Source organism: Lineus longissimus, chromosome 11 (assembly GCF_910592395.1).
Source record: "Lineus longissimus chromosome 11, tnLinLong1.2, whole genome shotgun sequence".
Classification (NCBI taxonomy): Eukaryota; Metazoa; Nemertea; class Pilidiophora; order Heteronemertea; family Lineidae; genus Lineus; species Lineus longissimus.
Window position 1 is genome coordinate 4,100,419 of NC_088318.1, and position 24,353 is coordinate 4,124,771.

Below are 24,353 nucleotides of genomic sequence, written 5' to 3' on the forward strand. Positions count from 1 at the left end.
GACTAAGGTATATAACCAATGCTTGAGAAAGAACAAACAATAACGGACTAGGCCAATTGATTTAAAGAGCATGTAGCCTAATAGACTTGGGGCTACGACATGTTTTCGGGGACATAAATAGTATCCGAAATCCCTCCTGAACAAGCAAGATTGAGAAGAGGATCGAGGTAAGTTGTGACACAAGGTCGTCCGAAGGTCATAACGCCATGTGCTCGTTTGGCCTTTCTTTCGATTTGGTAGTAATTAACCGGAATTATATCGGTGAAACTAGAGTATGTGCACACATTCATTGATTCTTATCCAACCAAAGGTCACAGTATTTGATATGTTTTAAAACAACAGGATTATACTCCAAAAATATTATCACGTAGGCGTGTTTTCCTCAGGCTAAGTTGTTAATGGAATAAAGAGCCACATACCCCCGGAAGGTTCTTCTCACTTACATTGATATACCCTTAGGATATAAAGTTCTAGAGGTTTATACAGGTCCTATGACATAGGAACATCCAATGACATATGAACGTGTTTGCTGTCACACCCCGAACAGATGCGGGAATAGCGCCAGGAGGAGGTGGGTTCGAGGTAAGTGGAGCAATGTGTAGAGGCTGATTGGAGCCCGGGCACAAATCGGCTGATTGGAGCCTGGGCACTTATCTTCAGATCACACATCTCTGTCGCTGAACACTGAAATATCTGGGGGAAAAAACTTAGAGCGGCAGTATCAAAAAGCCTGCATCTTGACCCTCAATGCGTTGACATTGCTCAGCTTCCAGACAACGCACGTATGGGCGGAGGCTACTTAACGGAGGCATCACCGCTGGAAGTTCAGTATGTCCTCGGGCATGATTGCTTTTATTTGTTGAAGCAGTTGCCGAAATATCGATATCCACTGCCGAAAAAACCCTCCCCAAATCGATGGTGTTCCAAATGTTACGCTCTATAAAAAGGTTGGCCTATTCGATATCGAACGTGTCAATATCAGTCACTGATGACGCAGCTCGCTTTTCGGAGTTGTTTCCCTTCGACAAGACGACGATGATAGAAAAAACACATCACACGTTAATGAGAGTATACATGTAGTTCAGGAATGAAATGATATTTCTATCAAATTGCTTTTAGAAACATAACCATCTATAATATGCCATCTACATGTTGGAAGCACCAATCTCAACAAAAGGTTCGATGCCCCGTGATACATTGGGTTTAAATCGCGCAGCTTTATACCAATTTGTCTCTTTCGCCTGATTTCAAATGAATAAGGCACTGTTCCGATATAAATGACCCATTACGATTTGATAACCGATACGCACTTTCCGGAATAATCACCAGCGCGAAACATACATTTATATTAAAGCAAACGTCATCATTGGTAGAACACGGTAAATTACTTAAATGATCTTTTATAAAGAAAATATGTTGGACTGTTGCTTGGTTTCTCGGCCGGTATCCCGATTTTATGATCTCAAGAAAATTGCGGTTTGATAGACCCTAAAGCACTCTTTCATGGATATATGCGCCAACTGACAAAAGGGGAAATGTTTTACTGTTAAAGTCAGGATGGTGGAAGGTATGTCTCCATGTGCACATTCATAATATGCTGATGTGGATCTGGTCACAGGCGGCTTATGATCCAGCTAAAACGCCAGCACAACCACAGGCTTTTGAAGATAAAAACTCTAGCCCACATGAGTGTTGTCAGTTGGGCTGGAGTTTTGGGCTGATCATGCACCTGCGGCACAACTGACAAAACTCATCAAAGAATATTCCTTGATGAGTATTGTTAGTTTGGCTGATGTTTCAATTTGGATCTTCACGCGCCTGTGATCTGATGATAGCTGCCGTCCCAACAGAAAGGCCCGAAAGGTTCGATCATGTCATTGGATCTGGTAATAAGACCGTGATACACAAACATCAAACTTGCCCCGTGAGCATGCATTCCAGAATGCACACTTGGTCGCACTTTCCCCATGCAGTCGGATTCACTTCACGAAACCTTATCGTTGCAGTGTGGGAACAACCATGACTACCACCACGCTCTGACGATGTCGGACTAAACCTCGTGACTCGTCGATACGTTTTAACATGTCAAGTTTGATGAGAGAAAGTTTGAGATTATCGCATTTGGATATCATCGTAATCCATTGGAATGTTATGATGTCGTATTTGGATATCGTTTCACGTTTTGGATACCGAAGCTAAAATTTCATTGTCGTACCAGCAGGTATCATTGAGAGCGCCAGCAATGTTATAACCACCTGATTTTTGTCAGCCATCTGATTTTCCGATACTGAGTTTTTCGGCCACTTCGTTCCACCCCGCAGAAAGATGCCGTTTGATTGGATTAAGGTGGTCGGACAGCCCGTGCCGTTGTTAGACCAGAAAGAGAAGCAAGTCCGACCGGCTTCGACCAAGCCGGCCAGCATCACGGCGGCGGTTGCTTCCACGGAAGACGACCGCAGACGACCGTACTCCGCCAAGCCGTGCACAGCTTTTGACCACGCCTCGTCCCGGGAGAGAAGAAAGAACAGGCCCAGACCTTGGTCGGCCAAACCGACTGTAACATTCTCTACTCCCGTTAAGCATGATTTTCAAGATTCTGGAGGATTGCTCTTGATACAGCAACAAGGTGTTGATCGGACTTGGTCTGTAGGGGTAGACGATGGGAGCTGCTCCGTGAATTCTAAAGCAGATTCTGACTTGAGGACAGGTTTGGTTGAGGATGACGATGGAGTGACGTATCTGTCTGTCACAGCCGAGGAAGGCGACTTGAAGCAATCCGCAGAAGGTGCTTTACCACTGATAGATCACAGCCGCTCTGGAGCTGCTGCAGAATGTAATGACTTTGATGAGGCCTCCGAAAATGTGACAACAGTTGGCTCGGGCAGACGTCCAGGCAGAGTGATAGAGCAGCAGAAACAGAAAGCGACCCTGGTGGTTTCAGTTGAACCAAATGAAGACACAGGAGTTACCGCGCTGCGCCAACGGTCGCTTGAAAGACAAACACGAGAACGGCCCTGGGCTGACAATTTCACCCCGAGCAAAATTAAGGCGAGCTATTACAAAGGGCGTGATATGAGTCCAACCAGACTGTATTGGACACTCAAGGGCTACCGAGAACGATCCCTCACAAGGGAACAACTCAATCAGCAGCAGCCCTGGTCGGCGAAGACGTTCTCTGGATACATGTACAAGGGACGCGTCCGTGGGCCACCCTTAGCGAGACCAGAAGCGAACCCACATCGGTCGAAAGACACTGGTCAACCCCATTCAGTCAAGATGGATGTCGGAACTGAACAGAAGACATTGTGTGTTGAAGACATTACAAAGTTCTGCGAAACTAGGTAAGACCAATGACTATTTGTTTGAACAATTACAATGGCATTGACAATATTGGTGAGACGAACATTTTTCATATATTTTCTCTTCGAAAACAGCACTGACCATCAAACATCAGCATTAATTGTCAACATCTCTAAACTCAGGCAGTATTTGATATGACTCCATATACAGTACTGCTGTCCAATCAGACACTCCCAATTTAACTTTACCGATGTTGCACCGATGTGAACCTCTGTCGCTGAAAGGCTTGTTTTGGTACAAAAACGGTGTTCCTCTCCTATCAAGCCGTGCAACGCATATAATTTCTCATTAGAAGAAAGTAGTCCACTACTATTGGATGAGAATTGAGGTAAATACCTTCAGGGTTGTTTCGACGCTTCTGGAATGCCATGAATAAAATCGATTAGGTCCGAAGAAAAGGTTTTTTATAAGATAATTAGGATTTTTTCCTTAGGAATTTATAAGTGGATGTTATCTTTTTGGATTTGGTTCAGTTTGTCTTCCAAATCTCACTAATCGATGAATATGAAAAATGTCACATTGTGTTTTATTTCCTTTGAAGTAAACACAACAAGACATTTCAAAAACTCCATTGATTGTCTTTCTTATTTTATCAGTGAAAGACTCGGATAGAAATAAAAGGGAGGTTGAGAAACCCGTCCGCAGAGTATTAGTGATAGCATAAAGGAATAATTAGCATAAATGGCTCACGAAAGAACTGGTTTTGGTTCAGGAGTTCCTTTGATTACTACCAGATGGCTCTCATCACCATAAACTCTGTAGCCACTGTAATGTGCAGCCAATGTGGTTCAAAGGCACTGTAAACAATCGAAGAAATTATTGAAATGACAGCACTGTCGTGGTTTCTGCCCTGATTTGGTGTTCGCTCGAACTCCACTAATTTGGAGGGTGAAAACGCCGGTCCGGATTGAATCTATAAAGCTTGTTGTTACATGTATGTGCGCCGTCTGACGGTTGCTTTTGATCCGGCGTAAATGTGTCGTGTAAAGCGCCCGCAAATTAAGGAGCGATTAACATTGCTCGTTTGCGGAGGACTGTCGCTCATTTGCATATGCATTCGGAGAGCGCGATCGCTACTGGGAACCTTTTGGTCGCTCGTGGGACCCACTTTGATGATCGCCGCCCAGACCCTCACGTGACCCGCGTGTTAATAGATGGCGACGGTGTTGTTCCAGGCGGCGGTCGACCTGCATATTTAATGCTTTCCCTGTGTATTTGAGTATAAACTTGTACGATAAATGATAAGCGTGCGTGATCCGTGGTTGATGGATACTAATATCATAATATGGGGGAAGGCGCCGTGGAGGTCTATAGCCAGGGTGGGGTGGGGGTTATAGTTAGGATGATGGTATCATGGCCGTTGACCGAAAAGCAGTGGGGGAGGACCAGGGAATATGGGGGCTATAGATATATTTGAGTATAGATTTATACGATAAATGATAAGCGTTTGTGATCCGTAATTGTGGATACTAATATCATATAATAAATATGTTTTTGTCCGCTCGGAACTGTTTAATCTACAGACATAGGCATCACACTGTAGGCCCTAATAAGATCAATACCCATGTCGTGATTTTACTATTTAGCAAATTTTATCCCGGCAAATTATATTTTAATGTGATTTATCCCGGCAAATTATATATTAATGTGATTTGACAGGTCATATTTAGGCCTAATACTAATAGTGATCAACCTTGTTACTATTGATTGATTATTGGCAACAATCACTATTCATTGATAAGTTCGAGGAAAAATGTTGAGATCAACTTTGTTATCCGAAGCGTATAGGCCTAGGATTGATTGATTATGTCGTTTATCTTGTAATATTCATGTAACTATGTACACTGTATTATGATGTACTGTCTGTACTTTTGTGATAGGGGTGTCTACAAAACCAAGACCCAAGACCCAAGACCTACAAAACCAAGACCCAAGACCCAAGATGTTGATGGGTCTTGGTTTTGTAGGTCTTGGTTTTGTAGACACCCGTGTGGGTGTCTACAAAACCAAGACCCAAGACCCAAGACCTACAAAACCAAGACCCCCACCTACAAAACCAAGACCTACAAAACCAAGACCCATCAACATCTTGGGTCTTTGGTCTTGGTTTTGTAGGTCTTGGGTCTTGGGTCTTGGGTCTTGGTTTTGTAGACACTCTTGTGATAGCTGTGCAACTGCAAGTAAATACTTAGTTAGTTCATCACCTTTCGTACAGATGGCACTGCAAGTGAGGGGTTTGGTGTGTTTGGGAAAGGTCTCACCTTGAGCGGTTGAGGACAATGTCACAACCAGAGGATTTTTATCTATGGTATGGGTTTGCCAAGGCTTCTTTGAGGGTTTATAACGAATTATGGGCTTTTCCCCCCGCATTGATGTATCTGTAGTCGTCACAATCACAATCAACTATCATGTCGGTACTTTACGCATATTACATGTCCGTGTATGTAAAGTTTCTTGTACTGTGCTATTAATTATGTAACTTTTCTTGTACAATGTACCGGTAATCACTGCTATCTTAGCGGATACACGCTGAGGGTTCCAATAAGAAAACCGTACGAGTGGCAGATCTTCTACGGCTCTGAAAGCAATCACTGTTATCCTTAAGGAGACACACTGAGGGTCCCCAGCAGCGATCAACTTGGTTATCTGGATAGTCTTGATAGATAATTGGCAGTAATCACTGTTATCCTTAAGGAGACACACTGAGGGTCCCCAGCAGCGATCAACTTGGTTATCTGGATAGTCTTGATAGATAATTGGCAGTAATCACTGTTATCCTTAAGGAGACACACTGAGGGTCCCCAGCAGCGATCGACTTGGTTATCTGGATAGTCTTGATAGATAATTGGCAGTAATCGTTGTTATCCTTAAGGAGAAACACTGAGGGTCCCCAGCAGCGATCAACTTGGTTATCTGGATAGTCTTGATAGATAATTGGCAGTAATCACTGCTATCCTTAAGGAGACACAATGAGGGTCCCCAGCAGCGATCAACTTGGTTATCTGGATAGTCTTGATAGATAATTGGCAGTAATCACTGCTATCCTTAAGGAGACACACTGAGGGTCCCCAGCAGCGATCAACTTGGTTATCGGAGTAGTCTTGATAGATAATTGGCAGTAACCACTGCTATCCTTAAGGAGACACACTGAGGGTCCCCAGCAGCGATCAACTTGGTTATCGGAGTAGTCTTGATAGATAATTGGCAGTAATCACTGTTATCCTTAAGGAGACACACTGAGGGTCCCCAGCAGCGATCAACTTGGTTATCTGGATAGTCTTGATAGATAATTGGCAGTAATCACTGTTATCCTTAAGGAGACACACTGAGGGTCCCCAGCAGCGATCAACTTGGTTATCTGGATAGTCTTGATAGATAATTGGCAGTAATCGTTGTTATCCTTAAGGAGACACACTGAGGGTCCCCAGCAGCGATCGACTTGGTTATCTGGATAGTCTTGATAGATAATTGGCAGTAATCGTTGTTATCCTTAAGGAGAAACACTGAGGGTCCCCAGCAGCGATCAACTTGGTTATCTGGATAGTCTTGATAGATAATTGGCAGTAATCACTGCTATCCTTAAGGAGACACAATGAGGGTCCCCAGCAGCGATCAACTTGGTTATCTGGATAGTCTTGATAGATAATTGGCAGTAATCACTGTTATCCTTAAGGAGACACACTGAGGGTCCCCAGCAGCGATCGACTTGGTTATCTGGATAGTCTTGATAGATAATTGGCAGTAATCACTGCTATCCTTAAGGAGACACACTGAGGGTCCCCAGCAGCGATCAACTTGGTTATCTGGATAGTCTTGATAGATAATTGGCAGTAATCGTTGTTATCCTTAAGGAGACACACTGAGGGTCCCCAGCAGCGATCAACTTGGTTATCTGGATAGTCTTGATAGATAATTGGCAGTAATCACTGCTATCCTTAAGGAGACACACTGAGGGTCCCCAGCAGCGATCAACTTGGTTATCGGAGTAGTCTTGATAGATAATTGGCAGTAACCACTGCTATCCTTAAGGAGACACACTGAGGGTCCCCAGCAGCGATCAACTTGGTTATCTGGATAGTCTTGATAGATAATTGGCAGTAATCACTGTTATCCTTAAGGAGACACACTGAGGGTCCCCAGCAGCGATCAACTTGGTTATCTGGATAGTCTTGATAGATAATTGGCAGTAATCGTTGTTATCCTTAAGGAGACACACTGAGGGTCCCCAGCAGCGATCAACTTGGTTATCTGGATAGTCTTGATAGATAATTGGCAGTAATCACTGTTATCCTTAAGAAGACACACTGGCTGTGACTGTCTCATCTCTCTCACCATGTAGACAACTTGGCAGAGCAGCCAGGACTGATTTGGCCTGGCTGTGACTTCCTCATCTCTCTCACCATTTGACAACTTAATAATAATATTGCCCTACTGCCTTTTTCATGAATTAATTTTGAGCATTATGTTTACAACGTAGTTGACAATAATTATAGTGAGAGAGATGAGACAGTCACAGCCAGGCCAAATCAGTCTTGGCTGCTCTGCCAAGTTGTCAACATGGTGGGAGAGATGAGGAAGTCACAGCCAGGCCGAATCAGTCCTGGCTGCTCCACCGTGTTGACAACATGATGAGAGAGATTAGGAAGTCACAGCTAGGCCGAATCAGTCCTGGCTGCTCCACCGTGTTGACAACATGATGAGAGAGATTAGGAAGTCACAGCTAGGCCGAATCAGTCCTGGCTGCTCCACCGTGTTGACAACATGATGAGAGAGATTAGGAAGTCACAGCTAGGCCGAATCAGTCCTGGCTGCTCCACCGTGTTGACAACATGATGAGAGTGATGAGACAGTCACAGCTAGGCCGCATCAGTCTTCGCCGCACTGCCTAGTTATTGATATGGCGAGAGAGATGAGACAGTCACAGCCAGGCCAAATCAGTATTGGCTGCTCTGCCAAGTTGTCTACACGGTGAGAGAGATGAGAGACAGTCACAGCCAGGCATCGCCCTCGCTGTCATAATTCGTCGTCCCCCCGACTTAATAAGTCGTCCCCCCCCGACTTAATAAGTCGTCCCCCCCCCCCCCGAGATAATAAGTCGTCCCCCCGACTTACTAAGTCGTCCCCCCGAGATAATAAGTCGTCCCCCCGACATAATAAGCTCGTCCCCCCGACTTAATAAGTCGTCCCCCCGACTTAATAAGTCGTCCCCCCGACTTACTAAGTCGTCCTCCCGACTTACTAAGTCGTCCCCCCGACTTACTAAGTCGTCCCCCGAGATAATAAGTCGTCCCCCCGACTTAATAAGTCGTCCCGCCGAGAATTTTTTTTTTCGATGTCCTTTCCCAGCCAACGTAGATTTCAGAGAAAAATTCAATAATTTTAGTGCTTAAATGAAAAGTCCTTAGGCCTACTACAAGAGGGCAAGCACGATAATACTAGTAACCTGGTGTCAGCAGTACAGTGAAGATAGTAGTCTACATGTTAGTTCATAATAATAACAGCTCAAGATCACAAGAAACCACAGATCCCGGCGCCCCCCGCCCACTGACGAAGACCCAGTCGCGCAACTCGATCCATCTCACCCGATCTCACCCTGGCCAAGTTGAGCGCGTAAATACCACGAAAGGGTTAAATTTATCTATTAATAGAATATTCAAATAAGATTGCCGTCATGTTGATGCACCGCCTGACCATGCTCCACACATAGATAACGCATGTGCAGTAGCAGCATCTTAAATGGAGAATTGGTCACGTGAGGGTCTGGGCGGCGATCATCAAAGCGGGTCCCACGAGCGACCAAAAGGTTCCCAGCAGCGATCGCGCTCTCCGAACCCTGATCCTCATTTGTGGGGACCCTGCGATCGGTGCTGCGATCATAAGCCCAGGTCGCAGTCATTTCGGCACAACGGCAGTATCATCACCCGAATGATGGTCTTTTGGAGGGCCAGCATACGTAGAGATGGAGTTAGTAGGTCTAATCTAGCTGCTCTTCCAGTCTTTTCCAGGAAATACTGATAATTTTAGTACATGTAGTTGAACGTGGTGGCACGGATGTCCATAACAATGAACTTAACTATAATTTGAAGTCGACTGCCAATCGACATGCTTTAAAGGTATCACCTTTCTATTTGTCCACTTTGAGAGCGAAGGCTGAGTTAGGTAAACATTCCCATGCAGAAAGAAAGCTGGTGGTATACACCAACTTCGGCTCAGTATCAAATTCCCCGCTATTTGGCCTTCGGGGTCAATTCAATAGATATTTGAGGGTTGGCACTGGCCTTGAAATTGTCTTGGACAATTCGGCCTTTCTTTCTTTGACATTTAGTTTCCTGTTACACAAATGTCATATATATCTTTTGATCAGCGCTGTTTTATAGCTCAGACTGCAATGGTTTTTTCACTTATAGTCATAATTTGACACGTACTGAGAAGCGACAAGGCACGCGGGCTCTCCGTTGATGGAGGCGTTCCTTATACTTATCAATGTCATGCAAGATCAGCGAAGTATTTGATCTTATTTGGACAGTTGGTGTAATGATATCAGATTGCTCCAGGTTATAGGTTGTAGCCGTCACAGTCGTCGTATTTTGACTGGCATCTATCTCGGTCCGCGTAGAGCAATATCGGCAGCATTGAACCAAAACCGTTTCCCGGGGGCTTTTCAAGATCAGGGCAACATATTGGAATTTGAAGTTCGGGTTGTATCGGGTTGTGTTATATCGGGAAGGGATTGGTTTCCACTTCATAGCCTCTGAAACATGGCTCGGTAAGGGCTTAAAACCGTCCGTGAAGGGTTTATGCCTACACTCACGGGACCCATGTACTCAGTGTGGATTCCTGAATCCATGGAGTTTTAACCTGTTAATACTGAGCTATGATATAGTGACATGTGTTCCACAAACAATCCCGCTTACCAATTACAGCAAACTGCTCAGCTTTCGTACATGTACACGTATTATTACCCTGTTTCGAAAGTATGGCAGCGATTGAAGGAGCAGCATGTGACTTGAAGTTTACACACCAAACTATTTTTATGATGGAAGTGGACATACGACACAGTTGCAAATATAGTGAGATTCGGGCAAAATGATGAAACTTCAGTGATACCAGTGATCTTTAGTCGCTAAACAAATCCGGCCGGGATGATTTTGACAGCTTTGACTCCAGCGCAGGACCGGTTGATAATACTCTTCTCCTGATAGTAAAATATTCCTCGGTTTGCCATTCGGAGTTATAGCGGGCCAGCTGATGCATGCTGGCATTGTTTGGTGATAGTTCCATTCCCACCAACTCCACTAGCGGGTGATTTGACATGCCAGATACCCGCGTGAACCAAGTGTATAGTTCTACCGCTAACATCGTAGGAAACCACTCCGGACACTATTCAGGCGTCAGTCAGTTGAACAAGTCTGCCGACAGAGGGTGCAACGCGAAAACTTCTGATGTACTCCATGAGGACTATCATGGACATTCCACGCAAGATAAAGCAATGAGTCTAATAATGATATAAACGAAACATCCAATTAATGCATGCCGATGATTGATTTCTTGTCGATAATGCTGACAGCGATCAGCATGAGGTATAGGATCAAATCGCCACAAAATGAACAAAGAATGTGATGGCGTGTTATGAAGGAATTTTCTAATCAGCCAGGTTCCATCCGGGACAGCGGACACCATGTTGCTTTCAGATGACTGGTTCTTTGGCTTCTTTCCGATTGGCTCAGTATAGCAGTGATTATATTTTGCCAAAGTTTATACCTTTGATGCTTTTGATCACAGTACAGTGCTTCGGATGGACTGATGCTTTCAGATCGGCAGAGATCGCCTTTGATCAAAGTTCTCGGCCACGATGGGCGATGCGGACTACCGGCGGCCCATGTGGCCTTGCTGGAGACCAAGACCTTCAAGGTAAGACCAACAATATAATATCCCCATGACCGCACGAGCGTAATCAAGGGTTACTCAGTCACCAATTGATAACAGGTTTCATCGCTTGCATTTCCGTTTTCCTTTATGGTTGTTGGAGAAAGAACCTTGTCTGAAAAAATCTATTCACAAATGAGCCGCGGGGAGGACCATGGAGGCTTCAGATCACGCTTAGGGATACTTGAAATACGTGCATGTAGATGCTCAAATATCGTGTACAAAGTCATGTTATTGCAGATTTTTCAATCAAGATCATTTCATATCATAAAAAACGCTTTAAGGCTATTTTAGAAGAAATAATGCTTCAGATTTTTGTTGATATTGAAAATCATTTTATTGAGGTGATGGGTTGTCTACATGTGCGCAGCCCTGATGCGAGAGATTGACACCCTTGTTTGTGGAGGCTTTGTGTCGTGCATATTGTTTTTAACAATGCGGGTAGGACCTCCCAGGGTTTTCTTTTTTAAAAATGCAAGATGGCTGCTAAAATTCAATATGGCTGCCATACTACCGCGGCCGAACATTTCTGCTTAAGATAAAGGAGGACCCTGATTTGGTTAAAGTGCAGGTTTCTTTGACAAAAACATCGAGTTGGTGTTATTTGTACTTCAAATCTTGGTTGTGCTGGAGTCGTTCAGATGGATTAGCTTGCTGCATTCTGTCAACACGGCCAGGACGTGGCTGATAACTTCGGCTGAGCTGTTATAGAGGGCGCTTTCAGAATTCGGGTCAAAAAGATTCAATCCTGGTCGGGTTTTTTTATAAAGCAAACATGAATAAAAGTGAAAAAAGGTGGCTTCGTCCGTTTGAATAAACTCCTGTTGACATATTAAGTCCTCGTTCCCAAGACCATTGTGTCACTATTTAAACCAGGTACAATGTACATACTCGCGTTCTATGATATAGCATGTAAAGGCCTACTTACCTACACTTAGATATAAAACCACATGCTAGGCCTTGGACATTTTTATTGTTACCTGAGCTTTAAAGCAATTGTTTGCTTGATCGCCTGTCTGTCACCGGAAACCTACCATTGGTTACAAAGTACACGAAAGATATGGTTTGGAAAAATGTTATACTGGACTGTTATCAATACGAGAACTGTGTCTGATGGGATAGACAGCTTTTTTACGTGCCAGTCCGATATTTAGGACATTCAACTTGAAGTTAGGGCCGAGGAATACACTGAACGACGTGTGGGGGGATGACTGAGATAGAGTACCCAGTCCAGGGTCTGCTGTCTGTGATTTACAGTCAGTATTGGCCCGCGAATCTCTCCAGTACCATCAGAGTGGAATCCTATGGCAGGTAAGGTGATCACCAAAACTATTACCGTAAACTCGTCTCTATATAGTATCCTAACATTCTTATGAAGGTGGTCCCATAATGGTGCTTGTCAAAGACAATATTTCCACTGGTTGGTGCTGTGGTGATCTGGAGTTGTTTAAAATTGACTTTTCACCCATTCCAGGGCGGGGGTCCATTAGGCGAGTTTACAGCAACCTCGGTATGGAATACACCTTCATCTTCTAACCAGTAAGGGGAAGCAATGTGGAAACGAGTGTTGTCCCTTTAAAGTGACTCCTTGGAGTTTGCCAAGCTCCAATTCAGACTTTTCTCTAACTTTGAGACAACGCTCATCTCTGGCTTGAACCACGATCTGTGCCCGTTTGTTCCAAACAAATTAGGCCTTGTCCCTAACTTTTGTTGCGTTGGGATCATCCTACAATCTTGAGTTTAATTCCAAAAACCCATTTCTTCAAAGCAATGGACGCGCATCGAAGACTGAGAATGTACTGTTAGAAGAAGAAGATAATGAACTGCACCACCATTGGCAGGATGTCTTATTGATGGGGGGTGGGGTCATAGTTCTTCAGGGGAAAAGTTGCAAAGAACATCGTTCTTTGTCGTCTGCTGGCCTTTCATGACGTCATGCAAGATAGCCAACAGCTTTTCCTTGGGCTGTGTGTGTTCTGTCGCTAAGACCTGCACAATCATTGGTTTGCATAAGTATTTTCATTCCAAATACGATTTTACTGTTTACAAATAGGCTGGACAAACATCGTTAACGTAGGCCCTTGGTTATGATGTTGAAAGTTCATATTAACCAAACCAAGTGTCACGCGAATGTCGGTCAGAGCCAGAAATTGTGTCCTACACATGCTTCCCGAAATTGGTGGCTTGCATTGGAACTAACTTTTTCCCCCTTGTCCGTCATTGAAGGCATTCAAGTGTGTTGGTCAACCATGACTATCTCCTTTGTCCCTCCACCATTAGGCCTAGTTTCCCCTTATGACATCACTATTTCGGACACTCAGCGCCCCATTTCTGGAAAGGTGTATAGACTCCTATATATGCAGTCCATTTCGCCTCCTTTATGTACCGGCGACATGACATGGTAAGCCCACTGCAGGTGTTTGGAGTGTAGAAACTGATTCGAAAGACAATGCATTACATTGATTAGGAATTTGAGGGTATGGTTAATGTGGTGGCCAACGGAAATCATACTTTGAACCCTTCAACATTGTCCATCAAAATATCCAAGAAGTCGTTTTTTTGGTGGAGCCGGTGTGCAAGGGATAGTAGTCCTAGGTCTGATAGTCCGTGTAACAATATCCCGCATTGCTAAATGTTTTGGTTAGGGTAAGCGGTACAATAGATCATGCTGCTTAATTGATCAAATACAATGCTACCGGACTATGACTCCAGGGGGACTATATCCGCTGTCACATCGGCAGGGAACTACCCATTGGCGACTGCCGTCTATTCAAGCAGAAAGCGTTCTAGCAACAACTATGCCCAAGCATACAAACTATAACTGTGCCAATACTTTTACTTTTTAATACTAATCTTGAACTAAATTGGTAGTAAAATCACATTTGCCACTCCCTTTAGAAAATGCTCTGTGGGAGAGCTACGGGGTTCTTGAACTTATTTGTAATAGAATAATTGATTACCTTTAGATATACCTTAAATAGAAAATTCGTTTGAGCATACTACTCTCTTTTCACTACTATGAGGTCAGACGCAAATATGTATTTCTTGCATCGCTGTCTTTCTGCTTGAAGAAATTGTTATTAGTCAGAGGAGTATGGGGTCTTGCGTTGACGGCAAATGGACCAGTCGGGTTGCGGAGGCCGTTGTTTTTGGTAAACCCAACGAAACTTATAAAAGTGAAAATGGATTTCTTATTCATTTAGGAAAGCTAACGCAGATATCAACGCCGTAGATACGTGATGTCCTCGTACTAAGCACCAGTAGTGTTTCATTTATAACTTACACGGTGGATTTGATTTTTCATATTTTTAAATCCAGATTTTCACTCAGTGGTAGACGCATAACTTTGACATTGATTTGACATTTCGGGGCGAAAGTAACACGATTATATGGTCGATTATTTCTTAAAGGGTATAGGGAAAAGGTCAAATGCCGTTGGTCATAGGGGTCTTTAGGTTCTTAAAGAGTGACAAAGGGGGACCCGTAGAGGATTCGAGCGGCTATTCCGTATATCATTCATGCCACGCTCAATGATAATATTCCGCTCTTTCGTGCATTCCGCTCTTTTTCAAAAGGGTGATCACTGATTCATTCTTTTTAAGAGAGTGAAAATCGTGCGAATTCACTTTTATAATATTGCAGACTGCCATTCTTGGTATTTTTAAACTTTCATATCCTTCGGTTTGGAAGTCTGTGCGTCAAAGAGTTAGGCCTATATAGTCCAGCCTTCTGTTCCTTATTTGTACCACCAACGTGACCCTGGCGATAATCGCGGATTAACGACGATATTTTTATTCATATAAGAAAGAAATATAATCCCGGGGCCTATAGAATTGGCGGTCGTATTCCTAATAAGCGCAGTTATTGCCTCCTGACCCGTGCAGGATTTTTAAAAATATAAAAATGACATCATCAGCTGCTTTTTGTATACTTCGAGAATGTGCACAGTTTTGATTTGAGATGTAGTTTTGGAGATTCGTCAAAGACACGAATAAAAGTCTTACGTAAATAGGGTACATGTCTTTGGTCAAGAGCTAGTTGGTGAGATTTCAGGTGACGTGTATATGCACGGTTAGGGGCATGCATGGGTTCACCGTTGTGCTTGATTTAGCGATACATTTCCTCTCACAAGCTTGACTAGTTTTGACGTGTAGATAGGAGAGACCTCTATCGGCGACCCTATGAAGCTTAAACAGGAACATTAGGCAGGACTGAGCTAGAGGATCAAATTGGTAGTCCTGGGGTGGCTAAGGAATTTTATGGAACCTCATTGGGGAGGCTATAATATGCACAGTTTAGAGGACCATTTTTGATTCAGCTATAAGTATATTACTAGTAGCACGAATAGTTTTGATGTACTGTGAAATAGCAGAGACCCCTATCTGCAACTTCGCGGAACTTAATCTGAGACATACTGGGCAATAATAGTCTCCCTTTAAAAAACACAGTCATTATTTGATCCGTCATTTTATACATCGATACCAATCTAAAAAAGCAATGCTAATTTGATCATGGTTGATTATCCATCAACGCGGACTTGCTTAGATTGGTACCCAATCTAATTAAAAAGCTTGTGGAACATGTCATTTCATTGTTAACGCTCAATATATTCTCAATTCAATTGTTTTTCATGGTTCCGCTTTAGACTTCCATCAATCAATACGGCAGATCAGGATAGGCCTTCATAACAATTGCAATGAGGCGTATCACCGGCTATCCATATATCGAACGCCGACCAATTTAAAGAAAAAATGAACAAAAATATAAAATATAATTCATGATTTGGGTATTCCAGACACGAACAGTACAAAAGCAGACATACGCCTAAGCCTGTACATCGCCCCTGTCGTAATTTATATCAAGATATGAGATATTTCTGGTTTTCTGAGTTATACAACTGGTGATAGGAATCTATACCTTGGCCAATTAGTCGGCAATTATCACTCTGAGAGCACCATGAACTGTTACATCAGCGATGGTTAAGAGAAATTTACTGGCAGTGGTTTGATTTAAATTCACTCATGGCGACACGACAGGTCTTCGTAGGTCGTAAAGTTCCTCGTAATTCGTTGGGGTGCAAAACCGACCGAATTGCAAATGTTCACTGGTAGTTTCGGTATTTGCCGGATGTGGTGCACACTGTTAGCATGTCTCGTTCATCATCCAATGAAAATAAGCTTACGTGTCAGTATAGTATAACACAGATCTATGGATATAAATAGTCGACGGAAAGCTTAGATCTCTTTGTATGAATGTCACCCATTCAACCACAAGGTAGTGTTTCATATCATATGGCAACAATCGTGACTCTTTCATCCGGTTATAATTCTTCATTGATCCACATCATTTCGTCTGCGTTTTCCCCTGGTTGTCTGGACTCAGGCCATCGATGTCAATATCAATGTCTATGAGTATAGGTTTAAATTGCACTCTATGATATGGGGGTGAGTGTCACCATGTTGATATATCGACGCGGACACCTTCTTAGACTTCTGACGCGGCACTTGCGTGGATCAGTGCCGGCTTCGCTTCCATGAATGATGCTATTCAGTTGGACAGTTTCAGTTTTTTCCACACAGCAAATCCAGCCTATGAAAATCGTCGACCTACTTTTGCTCATTTCTCTGTCTGGTCCAATCAGCGATTTAGAATTCTGGTACTCCTGGGCTGTAAATGCTGGTTGACTAATCAGAGCCATCGTTTCGAATATATCGTCTGCCGTCGGGAGCAATCTCCCAATGAGAGGACGGCGCTTCATTTGCGAGCTCAAAAGTACGCTTGCATAGGAACCGTTACCGATGGCGGGGCTTGGAGATTGCGTCGGTATAGGAAACTGGCAGAAACTTTTTATAAGATGAACTGGAATTCGAGGACTGCCGGTGTCCTCTGGTAGGACAAATGTCCATGTTCACGAATCAAAAGAAATGTGGGAAATCAGAGGGATGTTGGAATACCGTCGTGATTTTGCGAGTCGGCTCGACTGCATGCCTTGTAGGTTGGATCGAAAAGCACTTGTTTTTCTGACTATTTCTCCAACGTGCTTCTCGCCTCTATCCTTTCTGTGCTGCGGAGGATTCGATGTTTTTCTTCCAAAAATATCTTCAAATTAATCAGCAATAGCTCACGACCATTCTCATTATTTGGTCTAGACTCCATAATCTAACGATTTAAGTGACTAAAGAAAGTGTTAAAGGAATGACTTAGCAATATGGCCTAAGGATATTACCACTACACGTCCGCGTGACTCTCTTTCGTCTTTGGAGGAATAAAACCATTTCCATGTTCTCACGAAATAAAGATATTTAATATTCAATTAGAACGTTGCTTCAGTATTCATACTGGTTTTCCATACGTGATATTATTTGCATGAATCATAATGTTGACATTCTAACGCTACAAGAAATCCTGCTCCATACCTTAATACATTGGTCAGAAGAATTTGTTTAGCCCACAACAAAGATGGAAGGAGTGATATGGGAAATTATTTCCAAACGATTTTAATCATGTTGCTGTTAATTTCTCACGGTTTATTGAATTCTAAATTGGATTCTGGGTGGTGATATTTGCATGATTATTGTTGTCCGTAAAATTGCTTGAAATATTTTACCGAAGACTGGTGAACATCGGCGTTGGTGGTCTTTATTCGATATATACACAGGATTTACTTTTAGGGGATAAGGCGTCTTCAGCTTCAGCGTCCGCTATCAACTTTCCAGCATCATCTCCAACTCGCAGACTTGGCCATGAGTTACAAATCTTTCACTTGTTACCCAGGAGCTAATCATTTTTACAGACCCGGGACTTTGACTATTTACACCGTTTAATTGAATGAAATTGCTCTTTTCTGAAATATGTCAACATATTTCCCGTGCAATTATTCAAGCACTTAGAATACCAAGCTTGGTTTGTGAAGCGAAGTTTGCTCGAATTCACACACGGGTCCTGCAGTGTACGACACGAAAAACTTCGTAACTTCATGGTGAAACAGACTGGATAATATATTTCTTGGTTGGATTTTATATCACGCTATGACAGTCTGACGGATTTCTCAACGGAAACTTTCATAAAAATTAGTCAGCCGCTAATGAAAACCACTTATACATTCACAAATACGAGGAAAATGTTTTTTTATGAGATATATCTCAATATTACAGCCATTAGACCATTTTCGGATTAAGTTTATGCGAATTTAATGTAGGGAGAGTGTACAACACACTTTATTGCTTAGTTTGCCTATACGAAGTCATTGGAATGGATCATATAATATTTTCATGTTCTAGACATGTTTACCACGTTTCTAACATATGCCTTGAACTGTGACCAACATGGTGTAAGGTCTTGGTGCGTCTCATGAAGGTCCTTGCCTTGGATATCACACCAAAATGTCGTATTCATACTTTTGATGGTGCCTTCCGCACTGCTGATCTATTCTGCCTGGATGCTGTACAGAGAGACACACATCCGGGATTTTATCTTCTCGTGGTATATCACTGCATTGGTGATGGCGTTACGTTATCTCTTTCTGAGGGACTTACCGTGTCTTTACCTACTCTAAAGGTGTTATACGACAATTACTGTGTTTCCTTTCTTGGTGTTACACTATCTTATCTGATGGTGTTCTACGGCTTGGTATGTTTCAACAAAGTGCAACAAAGTGGATGATATCTCGTCAGTTCTTTTACTGGATAATACGTGATACTTCTCCTTGGGTGTCCCTGAGTCTTTAACATGAAGGCGGAAAGAGGGTGTGTGAATGTTGGTGTATCTCGTGTACGGTTCAACCCCGAGACGACAGTATTGGGATCGTTGCCGGAGCCCATACGGAACACTTGCCCGCTTCAACTGACCGCGACGTACGGCCGAATGGCGTGTAGGATCCCGGCTCAAACCATCTATAGACAAAGCCTCCAATCTCTGAAAAGAGGGTCAAGGAACGAAAGGGAGGGCTTCGGTGCGAAATCAAACTCTAGAAACGGTTTCAGTAGCCTCAGTAGGGACGGTTTCAATAGCTTTTCGAAAGGATTCATAGGCTGTATTAATGTTCCGAAAACGAAAACAAATCATTTCGATAACCCCATCAACGGTTTCAGTAACAGGGCAGGTCCGAAGACGGGGCCTAATGAGTATGATGACTCGAGAAATGGATTCGATAATTCTGAAAACAGGAGTAGTTTCGATCATAGCTTGGTGAACGATGAAGCAAGGAATATTTTCATTGATAGTCTAGGCAAAGGTTCGAATCCGAGTAACTCATTAATAACAATGCATCGTTTGCCTAAATACAGGTCGAAGATTGACAATGGTATCCGTGTGGCTAACGGACGTAGGCCCCAGAGCGGTAGCCGGCCCCCGAATGGCGTGAGAGCGAATGGATGGGTGAAGACTTACGATGGTTCATCCCGGGAGCCTTCATACGATGGGTCATCAAGGGAGGTTATTCCAGGAGCAGGCTTGGATAAGGTGGGTTTGAGAATTTTGCAATTTTTAAAAAAAATGGGAAGAACAAGTCTCCAGGCAGTGATCGGACATGATAGTATGGGCGATACGGGACAGAAAAAAAATTGATGCACACTGAGAAATAAAGTTTTTCGGCCAGCACGGATATCTACCCCGTAAAAGTGTCCGGCGAAATGAAAATTGCCTTAGTTTTTCAGATTCTCAAAGTAAGAAGGGTTTTCATATGTCTGTAAAGCCTCTACGTAGTGCATATTCGTGTAGGGCGAAAATCCTTTGAACGTTCAAAAAATTTGTGAGGGTGTGGATAGTCCGTAAAACAACAGATTGTAGTGTAAGATTGTAATCTATGTCATTCGTTTCAATAGCCATGCACCTTACTCCATTATCAAACAATTGTGTAGGACTAAAAAGATTTTCACACCAGCAGCCGCTTGAAATCGAAAAATAGATGGAATGACAATTATAAGGAAACCCGTGTGCAAGTCAACGTTGCCTATCTTTCAGAATACCATGAAATGGAAAGGATGGACGTCACCAACTCGGCCCCTTGAAGAAGATGTGGTACCAGCCCACGGTAGGAATTTGTCATTTCTTAGCCACATGTCCCACAAAATAGCGAAGTTGAGGTTCCACATTTGTACGCAAACGTATCTTTTCCTGTGAATGCTTTTTATGGTTCAATAATATTGAGGCACCGCGGTGCATATCGTACTTTGACACACCATGTAGCATAGGCGGCATGCTAATTGACATCTGGACCAATTTACAAATATTGTAGTCTAATGTTTTTGTAAAGTTTGTTCTTATTTCGTGTACCTTTTTTTTCAGATCACTCAATGTACAAACTAACAAAGGTAAGCAATTATCTTTAGAAGAAATATCTCTAAAAAAATAATTGATTTATGATTAAATTCTCAAAACTTCAACGTGAATAGCTCGCTGCTAAGAAACTTCACAATTCGTACTTCGCGAAGCAGTTACGAAACCTCCCTATTGGCGAAGCATGTGATTCGGACACGTCTTTGTTTTGTTCTTTGATGGCTGTATCAAGCACAGACAGCAAATGTTACTTAAACACGATCTGTTTATCGTGATGGTATTAGTAACAACAGTGATTAATTGATATATCATTGACAGAAATAGCCACATGTCAATGGGAATGACTATTTTGAGGCGAGAAAGATGTTGTTCGTGCATAGATCTATAGCTATTTATGTCGATTACAGTCGTGACTGACATACATATTTTAACGCGTTATTTTGGATTATCAGTTTTTGTCGAACACGGATATCAGAAATTCTGACCAGGCATCTTGAACTTGAACTTGCCTGAAGATTCCCGAATATACATTCGCTGTCTACATTATGATCTGTGCGAAATCTCTCTCTAGCAAATTTGAAAATATCGTCACCAATAGAACGTTCCCCGCCGCAGGGCTTGTCTTGTCTTGAGTTAAATTGGCGAATTGGCCTGAAGTTTCCTTCGGGAAGACATGTTCTCAAGAATGACCTTGTTTATGGCTATATTTCACCTCCCTGAGCCAATGTGTCAAAAACGCTACTTTCAGTGATTTTTGAAAAATCGCCCTCTCAATCTTTTTCAGGCTGAATATCGGCGACTGACGGACCAAGTCCGGGATGTCGGCAACAATCTGAAACACGGTCGGTCCAGGGGCAGCACAAACTTTAGGGTGAGTATCTGTGGTCTGTGAAGAAAGAACACTGCTTTCTTCTTCTTACCATTCCTTATCAAACAGAAAGAACATTGCCTTCTTCTTCTTACCATTCAGAACATTGCTTTCTTCCTACCATTCCCTATCAAGAACATTGCTTTTTCTACTATTCTTTCCTTCTTAAAGCGAAAGAGGGCAAAGAAGATTGCTTTCTTATACTAAACACTCCTTCGGACTTGTCGTTTACCAATCGAATGTAACATCAGTTCGATTAGTACGAGTGCACCTTAACAACGAAAGAAAGAGTTTGTGGAGAGATGCCTTTTGAAGAAGATCCCTTTTCGACGTCTGCTTCAAGAGTCGAATCCTACAAACGATGGTAAACGTCACCAACAACAACATCTCCAAAGGGAAGCAACGTCACCAACAACAACATCTCCAAAGGGAAGCAAAGAGGTAAATCACGATTAAGCCTGCACTTTTTCTAATTCCTTTTTGTTTTAGCGCTTTGTTGGCAATCGCGAAAGGCCAGACGATTCGACACCAGTCCTGTACAGAAGTCAGCTGGCGGAGAGCATGAAAGCCTTCGAACAGAAGAACAACCGACGTCCCCTTGCGCCGGAACCGACGCCCGAATACACGCGATGCAGACCCGTTATGGGCACCAGGCCTGTCTCTGTCCAGTCTGAGAGAAGGTAACTACAAGTTTTCGGCATTTCTGTAGCTATTTTGCGGGTCAACACTGCTCAAAACGCTTCCGGCGTACTGGAAATGAAATTGAATAAGACAGCCGTATACGACCTTTAAGTTGTGGGTTCGAAGCTTTCACTACAGCTGTCGAATGAACACCTTTTGTATATACATTGTACCTTTAAAATGAGAACCTTCTTTGTTCTAGGCCAATCTCTGCAATGGAGGGCCAACGCCAGAGACCAAAATCGTCCATTCCTGCCTCACGAGATACGGTGACAAGCCCTAATGTGGCGGCACAATACGATACTCTCGCATCGCCCTGCCTCTACGATCTCACAGACAGCGACAAGATAGACTCGGGTTATGGCGACGTTTACAGCATAAACGATGACGAAGACAGTAGTGTGAGTGATGGCGGTGACAGCGACGCTTCGGAGGAAGGACCGGAACCAGGAATAAACGATAAAAGAAACATTCCGGTCTTGGCATTGCGACCTGATGTGGTCGACTTCAGTTACGCAACCGACGGCAAACGTGATTACAGGAAGTATGATTTTGATGCAACTGACGTTACCATTGATCCGTATGAATTTCCTTATGGAGGACCTGACGGATTTCAGTCCGTTGATTTCAAAGATTTGAGTAAATTTGACAAAGATTGGCGTCTGATGATAAAGAAGCGTCCACATGTTAAGGAGGAGGAGTGTTTAATTGACAGGTTCTTGGAACTTGAGCGACTGGCGACGAAGACTGCAGAATGGGAGGACAAGAGGCGGGAGCGATGCCGCACTGCGAACAGAAGACGACAAGCGGAGAGCGTCGCGGCGAAGAAGGAGGGCAGACTCCGTGTGCAGAGTGCAAAGTACCGCGGGGCCAAGTGCTGCTCGGAGTGCCTGAATCAAGCGTGCACTGGCGACTGTCCAATGAAAAAGACATCTGCTCAATATTGCGTCCACTGCCGGCAAGAATTCTGCAATGGCCGCTGCGTCCATTCGACTTACAACAACCACAGTCGACACTCCCCGAGCTCGGAGTCCGATGATGAAGAAAAAGCTAAGCCGAAACCTCGCCCAAGGTCTTGCGTACCGTGCCAGAGAAAAAACACTGCGAAATACATCAATGCGCATCAAATTCTTTTGGGCAGACCGAGATCTAGTCACGCCACTTATAGTCAAGGACGGAAAACTGCAGTCCTGAAGGATGATGTGAAAATTGATGACCCTTTACATGTGCATACCGATTTAGTAAGAGAGCTGGACAGAATTGGTTTGGACGTTGATCACGTCAGTCGCCCGAACACAGCAAAGGGCCGGAAGAAATTCAGGGGCAGGCCCTCGGTTGTCCCTGGTAAAAGTTACTTTTCCCAACGTAGGGACTCAATACAAAAGGAGAGGGTCAAGTCTGCACCTGCTAGGATAAGGAGGGTTAAGTCCGCTCAGAAACGTCTGACGACTGCCAGTTAGGACAATGAGTAAAATCAAGGACCTAAACGAATACTCGCAATCGTAGACGTAAATCGCAATATTTTTGAACCTCTCTAACGTGCGAAGACTTTTTCGGGGTGGGACATTTCAGTCTGCTACACCCGCGTATCGGAAACCTAATTACGCTGACCAACAATTATCATCATGTTCGGCTCCAAGGTTACGCAACTTGGCTGATAAATCGTGTTCCGCGTCACTGGCGAACCTCATGTGTTACTCATACATGCACTCCAAAGGCGTGACTTCGAGTTTGTTTCAATGTAGCTCGCCAATAGATGCGAAACCTCTCTAAACTCTCTTGCTTTTCATGTGCTTTCTTGCTTATTCAAAGTTTTATTTGATTAACAAAATTTGAAAAAATACCGATGAAACTATTGTAACTTCACATTTTTTCTGACTGTCTTGCTTGTATCTCAAAATTTCCGAACGCAGAAGAAGAAGAAGATGGAGAAGATCAGACAAAGACAGGCTGTGACGATGTCTCAGGCCTTTGAAGCTCTAGAGATCCTTTTCTGAGACACCCTGTCCATAGCAAGGAATATTGCAACAGCCTGTCCATTTGGTCGGACGGTGATTGGTTGTTACGATGTCTTCATGAAAGGCCAATGAGACGTGGCATATGCTTTTCACGGACATCCAAAGAAGATCACAACTGTCGATCTATCCATTTGGTCTGACAGAGTTCGGTTGTGGCGATGTCTTCAGGCCGTCGAGGCTCTACAGACCCTTCTCCGAGACACCAAGTATAGCAAGGAAGCTTG

The 24,353-nt window shown here is 43.4% G+C and overlaps 1 protein-coding gene across 3 annotated transcripts; it reads left to right on the forward strand.

Annotated features, from left to right (window-relative positions):
* The first annotated feature begins 1,980 nt into the window (after positions 1-1,980).
* Positions 1,981-23,951, forward strand: LOC135496063 (uncharacterized). 3 transcript variants are annotated; one of them, XM_064785173.1, is made up of 7 exons: positions 1,981-3,341; positions 19,572-19,746; positions 20,248-20,317; positions 20,572-20,597; positions 21,347-21,433; positions 21,920-22,110; positions 22,314-23,951. In XM_064785173.1, exons 1-7 carry the CDS (start codon positions 2,326-2,328, stop codon positions 23,569-23,571), a joined length of 2,823 nt encoding a protein of 940 aa, XP_064641243.1. In that variant the 5' UTR covers positions 1,981-2,325; the 3' UTR covers positions 23,572-23,951. The 3 variants fall into 3 exon arrangements, with proteins under 3 accessions (XP_064641243.1, XP_064641245.1, XP_064641244.1); XM_064785175.1 differs by lacking the exon at positions 1,981-3,341 and adding an exon at positions 11,114-11,271; XM_064785174.1 differs by lacking the exon at positions 1,981-3,341 and adding an exon at positions 12,284-12,597.
* Positions 23,952-24,353: the final 402 nt, after the last annotated feature.